Below are 23596 nucleotides of genomic sequence, written 5' to 3'. Positions count from 1 at the left end.
GTCTGGTTCGGTGGCCCAAGCCTGCTGCAGTCCTAGCTCTGGGAGTCTGAAGCAGGAGACCACCAGTTTGAAGCCAGCAACCCTACTTCAAAAAAAAAAAAAAAAAAAAAAAATCAAAATACTAACATCTTACAGGGAAAAATCCACCAGAACTAAAAGCAGAAGCAGATGATCTGCAACTGTGTCGGGGCCTCCACACCTCTCTCAGGAAGAGAACAACCAGCCGTGTTAGCCAGCTTGACCTCCTTGACGTTTGTAGATCATTCTGCATGGACAGAATGCACTCTTCCTCAGACATGAAGAGCAATTACCCCGAGTTACAAAAAGAAACCCAGCATGAAAAAAGTGGACATTGTGCTGATTACAGTCTCTGATAGAATATAACTAAGAGTTGAGTGACAGGTCATGGTATCTACAGTGAAAAAAAAAAAATAGCCCTAGGAGAGTCAGGACATTTTTGAATGAACGCAAGAATATAGCATTAAATTTTGTGAGATGTGGCTAAAGTTATACGGAAATATTATAGCACTAAAAAGTTAATAACACAACCTTCTACCTTGAAATGAGGACAATGAACACAGAATAAATCCAGACAGCGAAACCAGGAGAATAAAGAGCAGAAGTCAATGACATTCAAAATGAACAAATAAGTAAAACAGATAAAACCCATGAAGCCAGAAACTGGTTCTTTGGGGGGAAAAAAAAGTAAGTTTTAAATCTCTAGTAAAACTGACATAAAAAGACATAAAATATCAATCTCAGGACTGAAAGAAACATACAGGATAAAGGGTGCTATTGGAGATAATGAGCAAGCCTACAGATATAGACCAACTAGCTTAAATGAAAAGGACTAGTTAATTCTGCAAAATCCCAACTGCTAAAACTCACCTACTATGGAAAAGATATACCACCCCACATCTGTTAGAAAGAGGGAATCAATAGGTCAAATTATCTTCAAAGGATTTTCAAGCCCAGGCAAACTCCCACACACACTAACAAGATCAAACACCAGTTCTGTAAAATCTCTTCAAGAAATGCAAAAGGGAATAATAACCCCAAGTCACTGAGCAGGCCAGTGTCACCCTCATTTTTTTACAAACTTGAGGAATGATTCCTGCTTTCAGCCTGGGTAGTCTTTTCAATGAGGATGTTGATTAATGGCTCATTCATAGACTAAAAAGTGAACCTTACATCATACACACACATAAAAATTATTAATAAATCAAATATAAAATACTTAATTTTATGTATAATATTTTTACTTGCAAGTTTCTTATTTAATTTAAAATTTTTAAAATCTATAAAGTACCAGGTTGGGGATTTAGCTCAGTGGTAGAGCGCTTGCCTAGCAAGCGCAAGGCCCTGGGTTCGATCCTCAGCTCAAAAAAAAAAAAATCTATAAAGTGCAAAATTGTGTAACTTTTAGGAGAAAGCAGAGGAAATCTCTATTTCTCCAGGATTTCTTAGCTCAGTGCTTGCCTAGCATGCAAACAGCCCCGGGTTCAACCTCCAGGACTACATGCACCAGGCAGGTGTGGGGATGCTTCCTGTAATTCTCAGCCTGCAGAAACGAGGGAATGAGAAGTTCAAGGTCATCCTCAACTACATAATGAGTTCAAGGCCAGCCTGAGACCCCATCTCAGGAGGAGGAGGAGGAGAAAAAGAAGAAAGAGAGAGATCAGACATTGTCAAAATTAAAACTTTTACTCTTAATGAGGAAACACACAAACCAGAGAGAAGATACCAACAGCTCATACAACCAGCAAGGATTCCCACCCAGAAGACATGAGGAACTCTTATAGTGGAAAAGGCAAACCAGATCAGCTCAGTTGATGGGCAGGTATGTCATAGGAGATGCTGCATGGCTCATGTTGAGAAGGCAGTCACATTAGTCACATGAAAATACAGTTCAAAACTACACAAAGGTCCAGGTGGTGGTGGCACACGCCTTTAATCCCAGCACTCGGAGGCAGAGCCAGGCAGATCTCTGTGAGTTTGAGGCCAGCCTGGTCTACAGAGCAAGATCCAGAACAGGCACCAAAGCTACATAGAGAAATCCTGTCTTGGGGGGGGGGGGGGAAACCTACATTAAGACAAAGTTTTGGCAAGGATGTGAAGAAATGGGAAGCCATCTGTACAATTGGTGAGAATGTAAATTAGTATAGATATTATAGAAAGCAGCATGTGTAGTAGAATATTTTAAGGTGTATTACTTTTGTTCATATTTTTTTTGTTCATATTTAATTTTGCCTGTCTAAAACACCTTGATGGTCTAATAAAGAGCAGAATGGCCTATAGCAAGGCAGGAGAAAGGATAGGTGGGGCTGGCAGGCAGAGAGTATAAATAGAAAATGAACTCTGGGAAGAGGGATTGGAGATCTAAGATCAAGGAGCCAGAGGAGGAGGATGACTCCAGGGGCCAGCCACCCAGCTACACTGCAAGCCAGGGAGTAAGAGTAAGATTTACAGAAGTTAAGATAACAGGAAAAGATAACAGGAAAAGCCCAGAGGCAAAAGATAAATTGGATAGTTTAAGATAAGGAAAGCTGACTAGAAACTAAGCCAAGCTAAGGCCGGGCACTCATAATTAAGAATAAGCCTCCATGTGTGAATTTATTTGGGAGCTGAGTGGTGGGTTCCCAAAAAAAGAGCCAAATAGTAAAAATTCCCAACAACAAGCATGCAGGTTCCTTAAGAAGTCAAAAGCAGAACTGTTCCATGATGTAGTAGTCCCATATCTGGGCAAATTCTGGAGGAAATGGTCTGCTCTTCCTGTTCATGCAACATCATTTGCAGTGGTCAAAGACGTGGAAACAAATGGAATGTCAACAGATGATTGGATAAAGAGAAATGTGTATACCTAGTGGACTGCCATTGAGACATTAAAAAGGAAATCCTGCCATTGGCAGCAGCATGAATGTGCCTGGGGGTGTTATGTTGAATGAAATAAGCCATTCACCGAAGTACAAGTTCCATGCAACTCTACTTGGAGTGGGGGTGTGTGTGTCTATATAGTCAGAATCAGAGCACAGTGGAGATTGACAGGATAAGCCGTGGCTGTGCAGCAGGTCTGAGGTTGCATTCAGTTATGCAAGCCAGTACCATGCTGTGCATTGGAGCACTTAAAGGGTTTGTTTCATGTTAAGTGTTACCATAATCAGAAGTAAGGCCTTTACCACTCTCCCAGGGAGGAGAGAAGGAAGCCTCATGAGCATTCACAAATTGCCATAGGAGAGACACCATCCCCTGCCTTGGAGCTGGCTTATCAGCCTCTCTTGAAGCCAGAGGTTCTCTATGGCCAGCAGCATCTCTGGGTGTGCACCTAGGGCACCTCTGTACCACCATCCATGGATAGATGAACATTCCATACCACGGACACACGTATGCTCTTTAGAAGACACGCCAGTGCCATCAAGACAACAGGAGGGAGTACTTGTCAGTTATTGACCTGTGGTGGGGCAGGGATGAAGGATCTGCATGGGTCTGGGCACAGGAGAGGGGCTTTGGATGCTGGTCACCAACCTACTCCTACTGCTTTTTTATGGTTTTCAGTGTGTGTGTGTGTGTGTGTGTGTGTGTGTGTGTGTGTGTGTGTGTGTGTGTGTTAGAGACTCTGTAGGTATGGCGTTTGCACATGTCCATGTGGGAGTCTACATGTGTCCATGAGTAGAGGCTGGAGGTTGATGCTTGGAGTCTTCCTAGGTTGTTTTTTTTTTTTCTTTTTTAAGGCATTCATCTTATTTTTTGAGAAAAGATCTCTCATAGAACCTGGAACTTCCCAGTTTGGCTAGACTGGTTGTCCAGTGAGCTCCAGAAATCTACCTGCCCCCCCCCCCCCAGTGCTGGGATTATAGGTGCATGCCATCAAGCTTAGCTTCTGGGTAGATACTGGGGGTCTAAACTCAGGTCTTTATGCTTGCATGCCGGCACTTTACCCATGGAGCCAGCTCCTCAGCCTTAGTCTTGCACATTGTGTCCCTGTCTGTAAAAGAGCACAGGGCTTCTGTTTAGAAAGTGAGAAATGGCAATCTCCAAACTCACAGGGGTTTGAGACATACCACACCTGTGCCCTCCCTTTGGTTCCCATCACAGTCCCTGTTTCTGCCTTTAGGGCCTTGGATGCTCTAGCAGGACAGTCTTGGACTTTGTCTTCATGTGATCTCCTGTAGGTGGAGTTTTTGTCAGGGCCACTGGCCCCAAAATAAGTGCACAGAGACTTACTATTAATCATAAATGATCAGCCCATAGCTCAGGCTTATTACTAAGTAGCTCTTACAACTTAAATTAACCCATTTCTATTAATCTATGTACTGCCACATGGCTCGTGGCTTTACCTGTTCTCCAGTATGTCTTGTTCCTCCTGCGTCTCCTAGAGACCTCCCAGACCCTGCTCTCCTTCTTCCCAGCATTCTCTCTGCCCTGAAAATGCTGCCTACTTACTGGCCAATCAGCTTTTTATTAACAATGAGAGCAGTACATATTTACAGTGTACAAAGATTGTTCCACAGCATTTCCCCAGGTCCTTCACTCCCAGGATTCTTTGCCCATTCTATGTTCTGAATGTACCAAACCCTGGGTATCTGATAGATTGGAAGGTTCTGGGTTCTTCCTTGTTCTGGGGCAAGGATGTAAATTAACTCACTGCTTCTCTCAGCACTTTGAAAATCCCTGTTCAAGTTTTGTCCAGCATAGACACACAGTGTGGACAGATAGGCGAAGAGAAAAGGCCACGCCTGACACATACATCAGCCAGGGGGTAGGAAAGGGATGGTATAGAACACCATAGCCTACTCTACAGGAGCAGAGAGCCATCGGTGAGAGCTGATGGCAGTGCTCAGCACGGGACTGAGTGGCAGACTGGAACTTGGCCTCTTGGAGGAACAAAGATGAGTGTGGGAGCCCCAGCCAGGTAGTCAGTGCAGCCAGGGAAGGACTGGTTGAGAGGGTCAGGGTAAGTGATGCCAATCATTCCCTTTTTTCTTCTAGATCCAGCACCCTATCCAGACCAGCTGTCCTTGAAGGACAAACCTAGTTTCCCAGCTGCTCAGCAGCTCCTGAGCCAGGCAGGCTCCAGCAACCCTCCTGGTGGAGCATCAGCCCCCTTGGCTCCGTCTTCCCCTCCTGTGACTACTGTAATCCCGGCAGCACCAGCCACCAGCACCGTGCCAGAGTCAGCATCAGGGACTGCCGTGCAGGCAGGGGGTCCAGGGACCCATCAAGGACCAGCCAGTATCTATGAGACCCACCAGCCACTGGTCGAGACTCACCATACCCAGTGTGCTACCCAGCCCCTCAGCACTGGCCAAGGACCTTGCACCCCGGCTCCAGAAGCCACTCGCTGCTCCACAGGTCTGGGGGAGCCCATCTCAACCAGGGAGGTCAGCACTATAGGGGAGCCCCTGCCTGCTTCAGTGCCAGAGCCCAGCCCCCCCATTGGGGCCACACAGCCTGTACCGGGTCAGCCACCACCCCCGCTGCCCAACACAGTGGGAACTATTAGCCTGGCAACTCCCCAACTCCCCAGTCCCCCCCTGGGGCCTACTGCTCCCCCACCACCACCCTCAGCCTTGGAATCAGATGGGGAAGGGCCACCCCCTAGGGTAGGCTTCGTGGACAACACCATCAAGAGCCTGGATGAGAAACTGCGGACTCTGCTCTATCAGGAGCACGTGCCCACCTCCTCAGCCTCGGCTGGGACTCCCATGGAGGCAAGCGATAGAGACTTCACCTTGGAGCCCCTGAGAGGAGATCTGCCCTCAGCTTTGAGTGACAGGACCCCAAGCCTCACCCAGCAGGCGCAGCCCTCAGTGAGTAGCTTGACTCATCCCAATACACCCTCACTGGCTATGGCTGGAGGTGGGCAGGCATCCTAGCTGTGCAGGTCCTGGTTGGCTCTTGGTGGCACACCTGTGGTGTGTTGTGCCGGGTGTCTCGGCTCAGTTTGTTCATATGGAGGAGGCAGGGCAGGCTAGGGACAGTTCCACCCATAGCAGGGTCACAGATTAGCCGTTTAGGGTTTAGTTACTAAGATGTTGATAAGCCAACCAGGTGGTGTTGGCGCATACCTTTAATCCCAGCACTCGGGAGGCAGAGCCAGAAGGATCTCTGTGAGTTCGAGGCCAGCCTGGTCTACAGAGCGAGATCCAAGACAGGTACCAAAACTACACAGAGAAACCCTGTCTCAAAAAAAAAAGAAAAAAAAAAAGATATTGATAAGTCAACTTTTCCAATTTTTTTTTTCCTCCTTCCAGTTGGAAAAGTCAGAAACGGCCCCTGCAGGATGGGCCCTGGCACAGCGGGAACAGGGTGCGTCTTCTCCAATGACAGGTAACACCTCAAGGTCAAGGTAGTACTGCAGACTACACTTTGCAGGTGCCACAGTGCCCCTGAGCCCAGAGCCTTTGCACGCTCATGCTTTCGGGGATGAAACAGCCCACAGACAGAACCGCTCTCACAATCCAAAGAGGCCTGTCTGGGGACATGAACGCTAGAATAAGGGAAGGGGTAGAGAGTGACCTTAGACCCCACTGCTTTCCTCAGTTGCCCCTAGCAGCTGTGCACCTCAGGAGGACTCTTGCTTAGGTTCATGGGTTTCCTGTGCTATGCAGAGGTCAGAGGTTAACTTGCAGCGACTGGTTCCCTCCTTCCATCATGAGGATCTTGGGGATTAAACTTAAGTCATCAGCTTGGTGACATCTTAACCCACTGAACTATCTCACCAGCCCTTTTTTCTTTTGAGATAGCTGTGTAGCCCAGGCTAGCCTTGAACATTGATCCCTGCCTCAGCCTTCCGAGTTGCTGAGATCACGTGGTTCTTGGAGTGTTACCAAACATTTGAGTCTTCACCCTAGGGGTCTGGTCTACCTTCCTAGGTGCCAGGTTTCCTCAGCTGGATTTCTTAGGGCTGGCAAGGTAAGAGTTACTGTCAGTAGCAGATGGATCTCAGGTCTAAGCTGCAGTGGGAGGCAGTCCAGCTCCACCTGGTGGACCCAAGCGACAGCTGAGTTGGTTCCTGGGACAGTGCTTCAAGAGGTCAGAGGCAGCTTCTGTTAGTTACACTTAACCCAGTGCCAGCCTCGAGCTGAGGTCAGCATCCCAGATCCTATAGAAGAGGTAATGGGCCTCTGTGTCCTACAAGGGGTGTTACCTGTAATCACAAATCCACACGCTTCTCAGAGTTCAGAAGTCATGGTAGACAGTAGAGGGATTGTTCCAGAAGGCTGACTCATGATCCAGGTCCAAACAGGTAAACTTTGTAACAGGCACAGAAATAGAAGGAATGTAGTTGTTGGTGAGCCCCTGTCACTGGAGTACCCAAAGTGAGGAAGAGGATTAAGTGTTGCTTAGAAGTTGGACATGTAATAGAGACTGGAATCAGGTCTCCCCCGGAATGTGAGGTTCCTATATAGAGGATACAAAGCACACTTGTGTGAGTCCATGTGTCCATTTGTGTTCTATCTTGGTGTGTGGTGGCTCCCCAGTCTCCCTGGAGGCTTGATTAGCATCTTCGCACACACCCCCTCCCCCATAGCATAGAGCCTAACTCTGGCCCCACCCTGCCTACGACTTTACTATGAAAGGATCTCTACTCACACACACTTCTCTCTGGGCTTTTCTCCATGGCTCTTCATAGCAACCCAAGGAAGCTTGCCAGAAACATTGTGCTGTCCCACTCTGAAAACAGAGCACCAGAGGAGTGGGTGTGTGTGTGTGTGTGTGTGTGTGTGTACACACGTGTAGCAGGTATTCCCTAGGCCCACAGATGTAGGCCTGGGATCTGTTTACTGTGTCCTCTGATATCTGGAAACGGTTTCAGCCACCAAAGTACAGAGTGCCCAAAGCAAGAGTGTTCCTCCCAACACCCCTTCCCTTCCCCAGGATTGTGGATGTCTTCCAGGCTGTGATGTCCCGAGATAGGGCACCACAGTGCCTTCTCAGTCTCCAGAGTCCCTGGGATGTCACCCCTCCCTGCCCCCGCAGCCACTCCCACCTCGGGGGCCTCTGGGCTGTGAGTCATCCTTTACTGTTCTCTCTCTCCAGCCTCAGTAATGCTGTCATGTTCCTACAGCAGAGTCATCTTCCAGCAACACCCTGGGCTGTGACAGTGACACAGGGCAGGTGGCCTCAGACTCCCCCCCAGCACCCAGTGTCCCCCAGGTAAAGGTGACTCTTAACACACTAGCCAGAGGGGGCAGGGGTTTCTAACCACAGCTGGTCCTCATAGACTCTTCGATTCACCCCTTCCCTCAGGATACCCCTATTTCTTCCACCCCTACTACACACATGGATCCCAAAGATCGGAACAGTAGTGTTCCCAGAGAAGCCTTGGTTGCACCCGTGCAGAGTTGCCCAGGGACCTTCACAGAGGGTAGCCCAGCCCAGATGCGTGGCGCTCGGGTCTCCGGGTCCCCTCAGAAGCGGCCAGGGCAGCAGGACAGCAGTTCTCCAGCCAAAACCGTGGGCCGCTTCTCTGTGGTCAGCACACAAGACGAGTGGACTCTGGCGTCACCTCACAGCCTGCGCTACTCGGCCCCACCCGATGTCTACCTGGATGAGATCCCCTCCAGCCCCGACGTGAAGCTGGTAGTGCGGCGCGTGCAGACAGCCTCCTCCATCGAGGTTGGCGTTGAGGAGCCTGCCTCCAGTGACTCTGGGGATGAGTGCCCGAGGAGGAGGCCTCAGGTGCAGAAGCAGTCCTCTCTGCCGGGTAGTGGTGGTGTGGCAAGTGACTTTGTGAAGAAGGCCACTGCCTTCCTGCACAGGTCTTCACGGGCAGGCTCGCTGGGCCCTGAGACACCCAGCAGGGCAGGTGTCAAGGTCCCCACCATCAGCATCACCTCCTTCCACTCCCAGTCATCCTACATCAGCAGCGACAATGACTCAGAGTTTGAGGATGCAGACATAAGGAAGGAGCTGCGAAGTCTGCGGGAAAAGTACGTTGTGGGGGCCATGGCTCACCTGGTCAGGTGTGGGAGGGGGGCTGACCTGGATAATGTGAGGGGTACAGCGCATTTGACCAGTATGTAATGATGAGGCTTACCATTATTAGGGGGCAAGGCTCATCTGGCCAGAGTGGAGCTCACCCAACCAGCATCTGGAGGGGTTGGCGGCCACAGGCCAGTATGGTTGGGGCGGGCTCATCTAGCCAGGCTGGGCCTGGTGAGTAATGTTGGATGGAGTTTAGGTTCTGGCCATGAAGCATCCACTGGTGGGTGTTAATCGAGCAATAGGACAGTGAAGAGATCGTTTTACTTCTACCCTCCAAACTGAGGAAAGAGGCCCCATCCAGGATATCTTTGCACTGGGCCAACCACTCTCTGCCACCTGCATGATTCTGGCTCCTCTGGGCGGCATGTCACCCCATCCTTCCTCTGTCACCTCTGGGAGGACACGCTAGGGGTCAGGAGATCTGTACCTTCTTCAGCCTTTCCTTCCTCTCCTTCTTCCCTCACTATTGATCTGCCTGTCTCTCCCTATCTCAGAATGACCCTGACACTGTTTCTCTCTGCTTGCCTCTCACCCAGGAAGTACTCATTCTGCCCCTCTGTGGTCAAGGATCACTAGTACCATAAGCTGCCTTTTGGGGCGGGAGGGTGGAGTTTAATGGGGGAGCTCCTGTGGTGTGGCCCACGAGACCCCACCAGTGGCTGAAGAGCAGAGGTTTATTGCAGCTGTCTGAGTGAGCTCAGGAACTACAGGTACCCTGAGAGGAGGGGACAGTGAGACTGCAAAGTTTCTGCAAGATTGTGTGGAGGGCAGGGCATGAAGACTGCCAGTCTTGGGGCTCTTGGCAAGGTAGTCCCAAGTGACCATAGTGGAACTTCTGTTGAGGTGAGACAGTGGAGGAATGGACACCACCTGAGGCCTCAGAGCAGATCTGTGCTCCGAATCCTGAAGAAGGGGTCATGTCCACTGACACAAGCAGCCCCGCAGGCAGCCAGCATTCCTCTAGAAATACTGCTGTCTCTCTGTGCATTTGCAGGGAGAAAATCGCTTCCACTTGGTGTTTACTGATTGGTTTATGTGTGGTAATGTTCATGTGTGTGTGTGCACTAGTATGTGTCAGAGTGCAGGTTTGCACACACACCTTTCTTTGTGTATGCAAAGGAAGAGCTCAGAGAGGTCAAAATCAGGTGTCTCAATCACTTCCCACCTAAGCATTTCACTGAACCTGGGGTTCACAAATTTGTTTGGACTGCCTGGCCAGCAAGCCATAAATTCCTCCTGCCTCTGCCTCCCCAGTGCTGGGATTACAGGTGTGCTAGCAACCCAAACACATGTCCTCATGCTTGCATGGCAGGCATTTTACTGACTAGGTCTTTCATACTTTATTTTTATTTATGTGTGTGGTTTTTTTATTGTTGTTGTTTTGTTTGTTTGTTTTTGAGCTAAAGTCTTTTTTAAAAAATTAGAGAGCTAGGTTTAGCATCTCTCCTACAATTCCAGTACTCTGCAGGTGGAGCTAGGAGGATTGCTGCAAGTTCAAGGCTAGCCTGGGCTGCGTATTGAGCCCCAGGCCAGCCAGGAGTACATAGAAAACCTTGTCTTAAAACACAAGATTGGGCATCACTGAAGATATAGGAGAGAGGTTAGAACTTCTCATTTTCAACTCTGAAAACCACCTGTTTCCCCAACACAAGAGATGGAAGAAATAGTCTAGGCTCCGTGCTGGGGTGGTACCAGGCCTCCTAAGAGCAGTGAAGTTCACCTCCTACCACTGCAGAAGAGTAATAGCAGGGAGGTGGCAAGTGAGACCATAGGGCCCAGTGGGGCCACTGCATCCTTCCCTCGAGCTGTCCTAGAGACTGCCCACACCAGCAGTCTAGCTGCCTTCACCTGCATCAAACCAGCACTGTAGCCCTCCATAGTAGCCCCAGTGGAACTATACGCCAACCACAAGTCTCACGTGGTGCCGTCCCTTCTCTAACTGCTCCGCAGTTGCCTAGCATGGAGGAAATAACACACCTAGCCCTAATAAACAGAGGTAGGCCAGCTGTGCATGGTGCCACACACCTATAATCCAAGCACTTGGGAGGTAGAGGCAGGAGAATCAGGAGTCCAAGATTTTCTTTGGTTACGTAGCAAATTTGAGGCCAGCCTTGGGTACAGGAGACTGCCTAAGAAAGAAAGAAGGAGAGAGAAAGGAAGGTAGTTTTGGTTCCAGACATCTGCTAGTTTACTCTAACTGCTCCGAAACCTAGGGTTTTAATTGCAAGCAGAAGTATAGGTGAGGAATAATGTTTGCTTCCTTGGCTATTGAGACAATTTAGTAGTCATGATTCCGGATGTCTGAAAACTTGAACTGTGTCCTTCACCTTGTTCTCTGGCTTAGATAGTGTCGTTGAAAGCCTGCAGACAGGTAGCATCCCCTGTGCCCAGACAGCCCAGCCTTTCCCTGCAGGAAAAGCCCACCAGCCCTACCTCCTCTCTTCTGCTCCAGGCACCTGAAGGAAATCTCTGAGCTACAGAGCCAACAGAAGCAGGAGATTGAAGCCCTGTACCGCCGCTTGGGCAAGCCACTCCCTCCCAACGTGGGGTTCTTCCACACGGCACCTCCCATGGGCCGCAGGAGAAAAACCAGCAAGAGCAAATTGAAGGCTGGCAAGCTGCTGAACCCCTTGGTGCAACAGCTCAAGGTCGTGGCCTCCAGCACAGGTCTGCTGCTTCTAGGGGAGGGCTGTACCTGGGCTGAAGAGGGAGGGTATTGGGAGGGACCCCAAATTAGCCTGAGAGGCTAGCTCTGACTTGCTGCAATATCTCCAAACCTACAAGAGTGTGTGGGGTTTTCTTTTTCCTGGATCTCCTTTTGCTGGAGCTGAGAGTCTCTGAAAGCCCAGAGAAACCTCAGGCCTCCACACTAATGCCAGATGGAAAGGCCTGTGTGAGAATAGGGGCTGCCCAGAGCCAGGCCTTAGCCCCACATGGAAGGAAGGAACCACTCCTGGGCCACATTGCACCTAGGAAGGCCCAGGGCACTTCATCCCTGCTCTTCCATGCAGGATACAGCCTGGGGTGGATAGAAGTAACTGCTTCCTCTGGCCCTGTCACCCAGGCACACAATAGTGTGCTCACTGAGTGTCAGGTGGCTGCCTTTGTGGGCAGGGAGAGGATGGGTTATTCTCCAGGCCTTGCAATAGTGGTACCCAGTCCCTGGTGCTGCAGAGGCCAGGCACCAGTCAGCACCCTTTGCATGTAGGGTACCTTTGATGCTTAGAGCTGTGCTGCAGGGTATGCTCTGAGTGGGGAGGATCCATAAACCCCAGTCTCCAAGTGTGCCAAATGGGAAGGCATTAGTGAATTATCTGTAAGCACTCCCTAATTGTGAGCCACCTGCACAAGTGATACAAACCCAGTGCCAATCCTAAAGCTGAGGGGAGGCTCTGCAGTGACTCAGAAAGGCTACTTTGAGCCCACGTCCATTACCTACCACTTACTTGAACAGCATAGGTCTGGCATGACACTGGGGTTTAGTAAAGGGGGACACTTTCTTTGATTGGCTCCAGCACTTTAGACCAGGATCTTGTCTGTACTGGTTTTCTTAAGAAGACTCAACTTCCTCAAGGTCAGCCAGCAGAGAGTAGGAAGCCAACCCAGCCACACCCTTCCCTGCCCATTGGCGCCTCATGGTGCCTGTCACCTCTTCTCCCCCCCTCGCCCAGGTCATTTGTCTGACTCCAGCAGAGGCCCTCCCACTAAGGACCCTGCCCACGCCAGCACGCCCCCGGGCACCAAGGCAGTTCAGACTCAGCAGCCCTGCTCCGTCCGGGCCTCCCTGTCCACAGACATCTGCTCCGGTTTAGCCAGTGATGGAGGCGGAGCGCATGGCCAAGGTGATTTCCAGCTTGCCTGTCTCCAAGCATGTGCCAGCCACATAGGGCCTCAGTGGTGTCCCAGGAGCACGCCTGTGTGTGTAGAGGGGGCCAGAGCTACAGCTAAGGCTGCTAAGCAGCTTTCTAAAAACGAACAAAAAAGGATAAGAATGTAAAGGCGTAGTCTTTGGATACAAAGAATGGAATTGTCTCGCCATGTAAGCGGCTCAGAGGCAGGTGATGGGTTTGCTAAGGTGGACCTCAGGAGGTGGCCGGGACCAGGAGGGATCAGCCCGATGACTGGGGAGGGAACGGGGCCTGGCATCTTGCTGTGTTCTGCGATGCCCATTCCTAGGCCCTGGCTACCCTGCCCTGCCCGCTTCCCACAGCAGAGCCAGACGGTGGTAAACACCGGGTCCTTCCAAAGTCCACGGGACGGCTAGGGGACAAGGGCTCAGCTCTCAGGCTGGGATGTCTGCTCATCACTGCCATGGACGGCAGCAGCTGCTCGATAAGGCGCTTTCCTGTCCTCACCATCTCTGTCCAGAGAAATCATGGTGACTAATAAAGGTGCCCCACCCACCCCACCCATCCTCCTCCGGGCCGCTTCTCTTCTGCTCCTACTGTCGCCTCCGCCCATCCTGTGGTCAGTGGCTTTGGTGCTGGGGCTGGGCTAGGCGGAGCCGTGGATGTTAAGTTACGAGGCTGATGTGGCTGTTGGTGTGGAGGAGGAATCGCAGCGACCTGTACTTGATAAGTGTCTCTCTGTTTTCTTCCCTTTATATTCATTTGCAGGCTGGACGGTTTACCACCCAACGTCTGAGAGAGGGGCCTATAAGTCTAGTAGCAAGCCTCGTGCTCGATTCCTCAGTGGACCCGTATCTGTGTCCATCTGTCTGTATTTGTTCTTTTGTATTTTCCCGCCTCCTGGCCCTTGGTTTCTCCCTTCCCTGCCCTGTCTTCATTACCTCTCATACATTTCATAGGATGCCACTCCAACCCCTTGAAGTCACCTCCTCCATGTCAAAAGGTGGACCCCACAAGCCTTTCCCACCACACAGGGTCCATAGTCACGCAGCTACAGACAGCTGTGTGCATGCTCTTGGCTGTGCCCAGGCACCAAAATCATGCGCAACAGCATTCCCTACCTCTTCCATGGCCCCTCCACCCCACGTATGCCAGGGCATTCTGTACCCTTACCGTCACCTCATTTATTTTCTTTTCTTTGGATGTTGGACGTAGTTTTCTTTTCTGTTGCAATTGTGGCCAGTATACATGTCTGCTGTCTCCCAGTTTCAATGACAACAAAAAGACAACCCCAACCTTCTCCAGATACCCAGTGTGTCACACACGTACCTGGACTCCCACAACATGCATGTAGCAGACTGATAACAGCCCTAATGTCCCTGGAGGGTGTGACTTCTGTGTAGGGCCAAAGCCAAGCACCCAGCCCCATCTCCACCCTCTCTCCCATTCCCTGCATGTGGAGATGCTAAGAATATGCTTCAGGGGTGTCGGGGGGTATAAATCAGTGGCACAGCACTTGCCTAGCATGCAAAAGAAAGGCCCCAAGTCCCATCCCCTGAACTTCAAAACAAAGAGCTTGCTCCAGCTAGGGCTTTCTGGCCCTCTACCCCACCATGCAGGGAGGGCTAGGCCCCTCTGCCATCTCTCCTTACCTCCTGCTCACTCAAAACGATGATAGATACTTGCCCCACTCCACATAGCTCTTGCATTGGAGCCTGCTTCCTGCCTGGGTCCCTGTTCTCTCCCACCCAGCTGGGCACTCTGCTCCATAAGTCTTCAGCTGACCCACGTGATGTGAGAGGTGAAGCCAGTGAAGCAGCTCCTCCAACTTCTGCCAGACTCACACCCAGTGCCAGCCTCCCTCACACACCCTGGGACATGTTTCTAGCGCCCACGAATGCTCACCTGCTGGCACCAATTCACCCTGGTGTGATTTGTTTTTAACCCTCACAATGATTGGCAAATCAATCTAACGTTGTGGAGCTTTTAGGTTTTTGTCTTTTTAACTGAAAAACAAAATCGAGATTTTTGACAATTGGATTGGAGATGCTGGTTTGGGGCACATGACTTTTTGCTTGTACAATAAAGATACATTGTGCTTGTGGGGACCCAGAGGCCATGTCTGTGGTAGGTGACCATTGCCATTCCCTCTCCCTGCATCAGAGGCCCGCGGCGGGTCATCCTTTTCCAGGTGGATGGGTCAAGGGCACATGGCTGTGTGGAAGTGCCAGGGGCTTCCCAGCATCTTCTTGTCTGTTCAGTAGTCTGCCCACTTGTGGCACACTGACATCTGGCTTGCAGTGCGTCTCTCGAGCTTCTGGTCAGTTACTGAGTCAGTATAAGGGCTAGGAAGGCTCCCTTTGTGTGACCCTCATATCTTTGCAGCAAGCAGAGTCTCTTCCCATCCACCAGCCCTGTTCTGCCCCTGCTTGCCTGATGCCTCTCCTGGCTGTGCCTGGTGGGCACACAACTCACATGAGGATGGTCACTAGGTGTGACAGCACTTGGAGCTCTGGGTATGTCCTGTCCCCAGGGCAGAGTGCATAGCAGTTTGTCACAGTGATCACAGTCATGTCTCTGAGAGCAACTTCTCTATTTCAGTCTTGTTCATAACGGTGTTCGTTGGTTTTACTTTGAGTTACTGGCCTGAGATTTAAAACAAACAAACAAAAAAACAGTGGGGAGAGGGGACCAGAAGGAAGGAACATCTGAGCAGGCTTGGCCAAGTAGCTTGAGGTGTGGTACTTGCACATGGATTGCTGGTCCACAGCCTGACTATCAAGGCAGGCTGGACTGGCTCAGCATTCTATTACCCCTACATGTTCTCAAGTAGCTGCCAGGCAGAGCTTAGGTGAACCCCTACTCTGGCACCTCTTACTGTGGTACATAGTAGGTAGGGAGAGTCTTGGGCCAGCTCACTCTGGGGAAATGAAGCCCCAAAGGCCCTTTTATCCTGCATGCTGCTAGCCTCTGAGCTTTAGGGATCTAGGCTTCTCATTGAGACATCACATTTGTATATCTGTGTGCTGGTTTCTGGGTAAACTGCAGAGCATCCTCAAGAGAAGATGTGAGGCCTGTGAGAATTGAGCAGTGGGGGGGGGGGGGGGGGATCAGTGCTTCCTGAGCATGAAAGACCAAATGATGGAAGGATGGAGCCTAGTCAAGAGGCTGAGAGAAGAGAAGGGCTTTGGGGGCAGAGCATGCAAGTGGCTGTAAGATGCTAGAGGATGCCTGTCTCTGTGAAGTTGTGTGATCAGGGGTGACCTTGATCAAGCTTAGTATCAGTTCATGTCTTGGGTGTGTGACGCCCCTACTTCCTAGAGTCAGAAGGCTGTGAGAAAATATTCTTTAAACTTTGAGTACAAGAATATCTAGGCTTCCATGAAGCCCAGAGAAGGGGGAAAAAGCCCCAGAAGGGCAGATTGAGCTCAAGTCACTGGGTGGGCTGGAGGACCGTCTCTGGTGGAGCCAGGCAGAGCATCAGAGATCTCCAGGCGCAGAGCGGGACATGAGACAAGGGACAGGTGGAGATGGGCTGTGGGTGGAAAAGCCTTGTCTTAGAGTTCTGTTGCTGTGAGAGACACCGTTAACCACAGCAACTCTTAAAAAAGAAAGCATTTAACTGAGGGCTTGCTTATAGTTTCAGAGGTTTAGTCTGTTATCATCATGGTAGGGAGCATGGTGGCTCACAATCAGATATGGTGCTGGATAAGTACCTGAGAATTCTATATCTGGATCCACGGGCAGCAGGAAGAAATTGAGACATTGGGCCCAGCCTAGGCTTTTGAAATTTCAAAAACTATTCCCAGTGACACATTTCCTCCAAGAAGGCCTCATCTCCTAATCCTTCTCAAGTAGTGCCATTCCCTGATGACTAAGCATTCAAATATATGATCCTATGGGGGACATTCTTATTCAAACTACCATAGGCCTCCTGGGAGTGTAGGCCCTATATTAGTTCCCTTCTCCCAGCCTGGGCAGGGTCCTGGCACAGACCCAACAACTCACTTGCATGTCCCTCTCTGGTAGACAGTAGCATTCAGTCTACCATACTTATCCTAAAAGACAGTGGCCATGGAACTGAGGAGGAAAGGTCCAAGTCAGAACCTAAGGGTGTCCTTAGGTGTCTGTTGGTGACAAACTATGGATACAGCCTACTGAGACACTTCTTTTGTGTCCTACCCATGCTCAGGCAGGCATGGGCATGTCTTGTTTCTTGCTGTGCCACAAGAAATGTGAGGTCTCACAGTGTCGTCACCTCATCTTGTTCTCATTTGCCTCAGATCTGGTGCAGGGACCCTCTGAAGCCTTCCCAGCCCTCTTCTCTGTATTGTTCTTATCTCGTGCTGGTGGTAAGAGAGTCCAGTGGGGTCCCCCAACAAGGCACATAGGAGACCCCTTACACACTCGAGGCTTACCACTCTAAGGATTGTAAAAGCAGGAGGCATGTTAGCTCCAGGCTCTGTAAGACCCAGGGCTATACAGCTCAAGGCCAAGTAAAAATGTCCCTAAATCACACTGGACTGAACCAAGATCGCTTGTTTCTGAACTGATGCTTCATGGGTAGTTTTTAGTTATTGTCTCCACTTGAGAATAGGATTGTTCAATACAGAAACAGCTCTGGGGGTATTTTGGCTTTTGACATCAGGATTGGGTGGAGGGGTGGGGTGGAGCTAGTGGTCTATAGTTAGTATGGGAGGTTGGGATGGGGGATGAAGCTGAGCTACCTGGGCTCACTACAGGGGACACTGGGCGGGTGCTACCTGGTACTAGGAGGGCTGACTCCCCAAGGAGGTCTGTTCCTGTGAACCTCATCAGTATTTGAATGCTGAGATGCAGAGTACAGATGTGAGGATCTGCTCCAGGCTGGAGCCCCTCTTTTAAGTATATGTCCTAGTCTTTCCTCCTGAGCTTTACGTCTGCCATGCTTGAGAAGTCCTTGTTGCTAGCCACAGTCCTGAGGGTGGTGGCTGTGGAATTCTGGAGAGGATGTGCTGTCAACCCACAAGTGGTTCGTGGTTTGAACCAAAGCGTTATGCAGAGACCTCACCTTACTGCAAGGACAAGTGGAATATCCAAGGAGACCTGGCTGGGACTGGTTGAAACCTGCCTCTGGCTGGCTTGATCTACTCACCTAGTACTATCCTGAGTAGCAGGAGCCTGCAAGAACCTCTCTTGGCACGGTAGAGATCGGGGCCAAGCTTGTTCATCAGATGCCCCAGGTAGAGAGACGCTGTTCATGGTATATTGGGAGCCATCTAGGGAAATGCAGGACTGTTAACATGGAGTCCTGGATGCTCCCCTGAGACTTTGCACCATGTCCTGCCAGAGAGCAGTGTAGCCCTAGTGTTGACATAAAGTGACAAACACTGGCTTGTTTGTCCAGAAGCTGGCACTGCCTACTCTGGTCATCTGTAGCCAATCCAGGAGGGATATGGAGGATGGGAGCTGATACATGGTCACCTGAGACCCAAATCCAGGAAGGCCAGCCACAACAGTCCATCTGGCATTCTACCCGGTATGACAATAGCCAGGACTGAGTCCCAAATCCCTAGCCCCTTTTCCTCCAAAAGTAGACTAAGATTTCCTACCCAAACACACAGTATCTTTCAGATCCCTCCTGTTTATCTCCCCTCTTTCCATTTGAAAATTGAATTGCTCAACAAACACCCCATTTCCCCATGTAGCCTTAGAAACCACACAGGATGAACTAAAATTGGTAAGACCATTGCAGCTGTGCTTCAGGTCCAGTGCACACAGCTGGGTTTGAGCTCTGGCCAGGGTGTGGCCAGCATTTATGCGCTATCCTATCCCTCAGGGCAAGAATAACAGCCCTTCTAGAAAAGTTGTAAGTGTTGAGATTTCCCAGACCTCTAGACTAGCTAACTCATGAGCCAGTGCTGTATGTGAGAGCACCCCCTTCCTGGGGCATGTGTTGAGGAGAGGGGGAGCTAGGGGTTGGAATACAGACCTGCTGTGCTAGTGTGGCCTTGCCAAGTGACCTTGGGGAAGTCTGAGCTCTTCCTCGCCAGTTGTAGCTCCCAGAGTGGCCATAGGATAAGAAAGAACAGCAGCACACACTGTAGGCCAGGCTGGTCCTGGGTTAGAGTTACTCCATCCTTCCAGACTCTGCCAGATGTCACGTTCTGTATTGCCCACCTGACCCCAAACAGACTCAGGACCATGGGGCCAGAGTGGTGATCTAGTTAGGTTGTTCCTCATGCCCCTGGGAGAGTGAACTGGTAGAAAAGAGGCGTGGTGTCTCCCCAAATCCCTGTAAACCCCAAGACAGACTCTAATATCCCTGCTCTTGTCTGACCTGATCCAAGGCAGCCATCTGGGATCCAGAATTGGCCTCAGACCTGCAAAACAATGTATCTTTTTGCACTTGGAAAACCTCTGGTAGCCTTGGTGGCCAGCCCAGGCTGAGCCTGGCTCCATTCGGGGACCCCGTGGCTGACTTTCAGTGGGTTTCCCTGCCTCAACCAGTGGGGCTCCCAAAGGCCTGGTGTTCGAAACCCAAGCAGCAGTGTGCTTTGCAAATTTTTGGTTTATTTTTCTGGTTTTTTTTTTTTTTTTATCCTTTCTCTTTTTCTGGAATATGCTTTTAGAGACAAAACACTTCTCCCTGAATCTTGGAGGCTTGCCCTGGTACCTCTACCTCCTCAGCAAAGGCCGTGAGAGCCTGCACACGAACTCTGGGGATGCCACCCTGTTCTCCCAGGCCAGGCTGGCCTCCTGCTCTGACTGCTGCCTGTGTCTGTCCCTCCCTGCACACTGATGACTTTTGCTTACATGTGGTAGTGTGATCGGCGTGTGCTGTTCTGCCTAACCCTGTGGTCTTGTGTCCTTTGTTCTTCCTTACAGGGTCAGCCCTGAAGCGTCTCTGCCTAGGCAAAGAACACAGCAGTAGTAATTATCTGGGTTTTTTGTTTTAACCCCTTTGCCCCCTCTCATCGCATGGGCTTTGTCATGGCTAGTGCGCATCAGGGCCTCCCGCGGAAGTGTGGCCTGCTCTGCCCTGACCTGCAGGGCTCTGTTTCGCTTCTGCCTGTCTGGATAGCTGCTCCCTCCCAGCTCCTCTTTGTGTTTCCATGGTTCCTAGAGTTTGTGCCATCTTGCCAGCCACCTCTTAATAGGCCTGTCCTTCTCCACAGTGTCCACATTTTACCACTGTTGATTAGTTGGGTTCCTTTCCAAAACCTTAGGCAACAGTGTTTCTTTGAAGTGCTGACGATGAGGAGAGATACCAAAACTGGATGGGTGTTAGTTGACCTGGGCCCCCCACACACATGCACACATACACACACACCTTTGCTCTTTCTTGTCTTTTTAATTTTTTAATCCCCTTCCTCTTTTTTTTTCTGGCTGAAAACCTCATGTAGCAATAGCTGTGTGTTGAGTCTCATCACTAACGTGTAATCCTTTGTTTATGCTTTCCCATTGCTGGCCACTAAAGTTCACTACATTTTGGAGCATCTTGTTTGAAGAGATGGTCATTAGCTGTTTGGGTTTTTTGGTGAGGTGTATAAACATTTTAAATTGGCTTATTCAAAATTGCTAGGTGGGATTACGTGCATGGGTAAGGGAGGAGCAGAGGAGGCAATTCAGTAAGTCTTGTGTTGGCCATAAAAACAGTCTCTCACAGAAGCAGCCAAGCTCTCTAGTCTGCAGAGCAACTCCTGGCTCCTTGCCTCCCAGTATCACTGAGCTGTAGAGTGGAGGGTGTGGAGCCCACCCCGAGGGACTCTAGGTGTGGTATCTTTTATTACCACCTTTCCAAATGCTTGGCTAAGGAAAGGCACCATTTCCTTGTCTTGAGTTCCAAACTACTAAGCAACTAAAATACACAGGGACACAGTGAACAGTCTGCCCAGGGGTGCTGGAAGGGTGGTGCTGGCACTCTCATGCTGAGCATTCTGCAAAGTAGGCCAGAGAGTGCCCTGAGAATCTGACCCTGTCCCTGGGATGCCAGTGCCCATATGTGTCTGGCTGTGCCATGAATTCCCCATGTTCTCACATGTGTGAGTCTAGCGGGGTATGCAGTGGTGGGCCTATGGTGGACTCTTATGGAGACTGCCAGGTGCTCAAAGTCTTTTTCCCTGGCCTGGCTTAAGAAACAAGTGAGGCTGCCTGGCACAGCCCAGCCACCCGTAGCCTACACAGTGCCTCATGGTGTCTAACACTAGGCAGCAAGGCCCACTGATGCAGACCGCCTCTTGAAGCAAGGTGTTGCTTGGCCAGAGTGAGGCCATTGATTGTCCCAGCCATCGTGTGAGAATGACTACAGCCAGCCTGTCAGTGGTGCTGAGTGAGTGTGTGGCGTCACCAATCCTGGCCTATATGACTCCCTAGGGTCTTCCACCAGCAGCCTGGCCCCGGGCCCTGAGCCAGGTCCCCAGCCCACCCTGCACGTCCAGGCACAGGTGAACAACAGCAACAACAAGAAAGGCACCTTCACGGATGACCTGCACAAGCTGGTGGATGAGTGGACAACCAAGACGGTGGGCGCGGCGCAGCTGAAGCCCACACTCAACCAGCTGAAGCAGACGCAGAAGCTACAGGACATGGAGGCCTCGGGCGAGGCTCGGGCTGTGAGTGGACATGGGCACAGGCTCTACCGGGAGGGATATGGCAGGCATGGTGGCTGTGGCTGTGAGCTATTGCCGGAATCCTGTGTGCCAGATGGCCATCATGCTAAGTACTTGGCTTTCATGATCAAGGTCCTTCTTCTCCAAAAGAATTAGGTCTTGCTGGGTGGTGGTGGTGGCAGCGGCGGCGGCACACACCTTTAATCCCAGCACTCGTGAGGCAGAAGCAGGCAGATCTCTGAGTTCGAGACCAGCCGGGTCTACAGAGTGAGTTTCAGGACAACCAGGGCTATGCAGAGAAACCCTGTCTCAAAAAAAAAAAAAAAATTAGGCCTTGGACCCTGTGATGATTGAGAGGTAAAAGTGACTTCCTATGGTCCTTCTGGCCAGCAGGGTCAGGCTGAGCCTGCGACTCTAGAACTCAGATACAGCAGAATCCTTGAGTTGGACAGCCCCAAGTGGAAACACGCCCTCACTGTGGATAGACACACCTGCATCTGCATTACTTCCATTGTCTTCAGGCTGTAGAAAGGGCAGGTGCACTCCTCACTCCTGGGTGGCAGCTGTATCCAACTGCGGCCAACACTGGCCGGGCAAGTAGCCACCCTCGCACATCTTGGCACACATTATGGTTTTGGGAGAGCTAGCTGGAGGAGTGTCCCCACTTTTCCAGCTTTCTGGAGAAATTGTGGAAGATTGCTGTTACTTCTACTTTAAATGATCCATGAAGTTCATGGGTGAATCCATCTGGGCCAAAGTATCTTGTGGGTGTTGTTTTTGTGTGGAAAACATCCCTCTGTGAACTTAGGCTTTGGCTCTTTTCAAACACACAGAGGAATTGGAAGCCTGCGGTGAGCATCGCATGCCACCGCCTACAGTAGGTGACTGGCAGAAATCATCACATATCTGTCCATCTCTTGGGCAAGGCTTCTTTTCCAGTCCTGACACGTTTGGGTGTTCTGTCTTGGCAGACTGGTTAAATTCTGCTTCCATGGTAATTGCTACTTTGTCCCTAAATGGGCCTGAACTTTCAAATCAGTTGCCATTTGATACTGTGATGCCTCTTGCTGCTGTCTGCATGATCCCAAGGCTGTGGCGTTCCTGGTGTTGGTGATGTATGCCTCCCACGTCTCTCTGTGTGTCTGTCCTTCCTTCCCTTGCTGCCTTTTGTCCTTATGTCTTAAGGCTTTGTTAATTTCATGAGCCATTTAAAAAACCATATATTATCTTTGATATCCTTTGTTATCGATTTCATTCATTTTTTAACTCTTACTATTTATTTCTCCTTCTGGGTTAACATCTCTAGAAAGATTCTTAGGTTTGACTGTGAGTTGGTGGCGGAGTGTTTGCCTAGTGTTAGTGAGGACCCTGGGTTAGCCCCCAGCACTGGAGTAAAGAAAAACTTCTTTGGCTAGGCCGCTAATTCCAGCCTTCCTAACTCCTGCAGAGCACCCAAGTCCAGTTCCTAGCACCTGTGTCTCAAGGCTCACCACTGCTTTAACTCCAGCTCCGCAGAGCATCCAGGGCCTCTTCTCCCTCATAGACACCTGCACAGACACACATGAAGATACACACATACACGTAAATAAAATTCAATAATTAAAAAAAGTTTACAGTTCTCAGCCAAATGTCTCAGTGGTGCATCTTATGTCCACAGTACTTCCTGTTTTCCTTTTCCACAGCTTGCCTCCTTGGTTCCTTGTCTTGCCTTGTGAGGTTTTTATATTATGTGAAGGACATTGTGTTGGAAAAATTTGTTTGTGAAAATAATTTGAGATCTAGACTCTTTTTATTGTCTTGGTTTGCCTTTGAGCACGTGTTCTTTTTTATTTTTATTTTTTATTTATTTATTTGTTTATTTATTTATTTTGGTTTTTCAAGACAGGGTTTCTCTGTGTAGCTTTGGAGCCTGTCCTGGAACATTACATATATATTCTACCAAAGTTTGCCCCCTCTGTCTCTGTCTCTGTGTGTATAGTATAGTATAATGTAGTGTATGTGTGCACATGCTTATGTGTGGGCATGTTTATGAAGCCAAACATCAACATCTCGTGTCTTCTCTGTCCCCCCCTACCTTCCCTTTTTTGAGACAGGGTCTTTCTCTCACTGAGCCTGGTGCTTACCAATCAGCCAGACTGCCTAGCCAGTGAGCTCCAGGCATCTACCCGT

General features: G+C 50.2%; 1 protein-coding gene across 7 annotated transcripts in view; it reads left to right on the top strand.

Moving 5' to 3' along the window:
* Window positions 1-23596, top strand: part of Wnk2 (WNK lysine deficient protein kinase 2) — a 114244-nt gene that overhangs the window by 86204 nt on the left and 4444 nt on the right. For 2 of the 7 annotated variants that reach the window (XM_036188043.1, XM_036188039.1), the window contains exons 20-28: window positions 4987-5807; window positions 6252-6327; window positions 8069-8157; window positions 8251-8933; window positions 11441-11655; window positions 12660-12830; window positions 13605-13703; window positions 19704-19748; window positions 21192-21430. In XM_036188043.1, the coding sequence (XP_036043936.1) occupies window positions 4987-5807; window positions 6252-6327; window positions 8069-8157; window positions 8251-8933; window positions 11441-11655; window positions 12660-12830; window positions 13605-13703; window positions 19704-19748; window positions 21192-21430 (2438 nt within the window). The remainder of the gene's footprint in view (window positions 1-4986; window positions 5808-6251; window positions 6328-8068; window positions 8158-8250; window positions 8934-11440; window positions 11656-12659; window positions 12831-13604; window positions 13704-19703; window positions 19749-21191; window positions 21431-23596) is intronic. The other 5 variants (XM_036188045.1, XM_036188044.1, XM_036188041.1 and 2 more) reach the window with 4 other exon arrangements.

The sequence above is a fragment of the Onychomys torridus genome, chromosome 5 (genome assembly GCF_903995425.1).
Source record: "Onychomys torridus chromosome 5, mOncTor1.1, whole genome shotgun sequence".
Taxonomy (NCBI): domain Eukaryota; kingdom Metazoa; phylum Chordata; class Mammalia; order Rodentia; family Cricetidae; genus Onychomys; species Onychomys torridus.
This window is presented reverse-complemented; position numbering and strand designations above follow the sequence as displayed.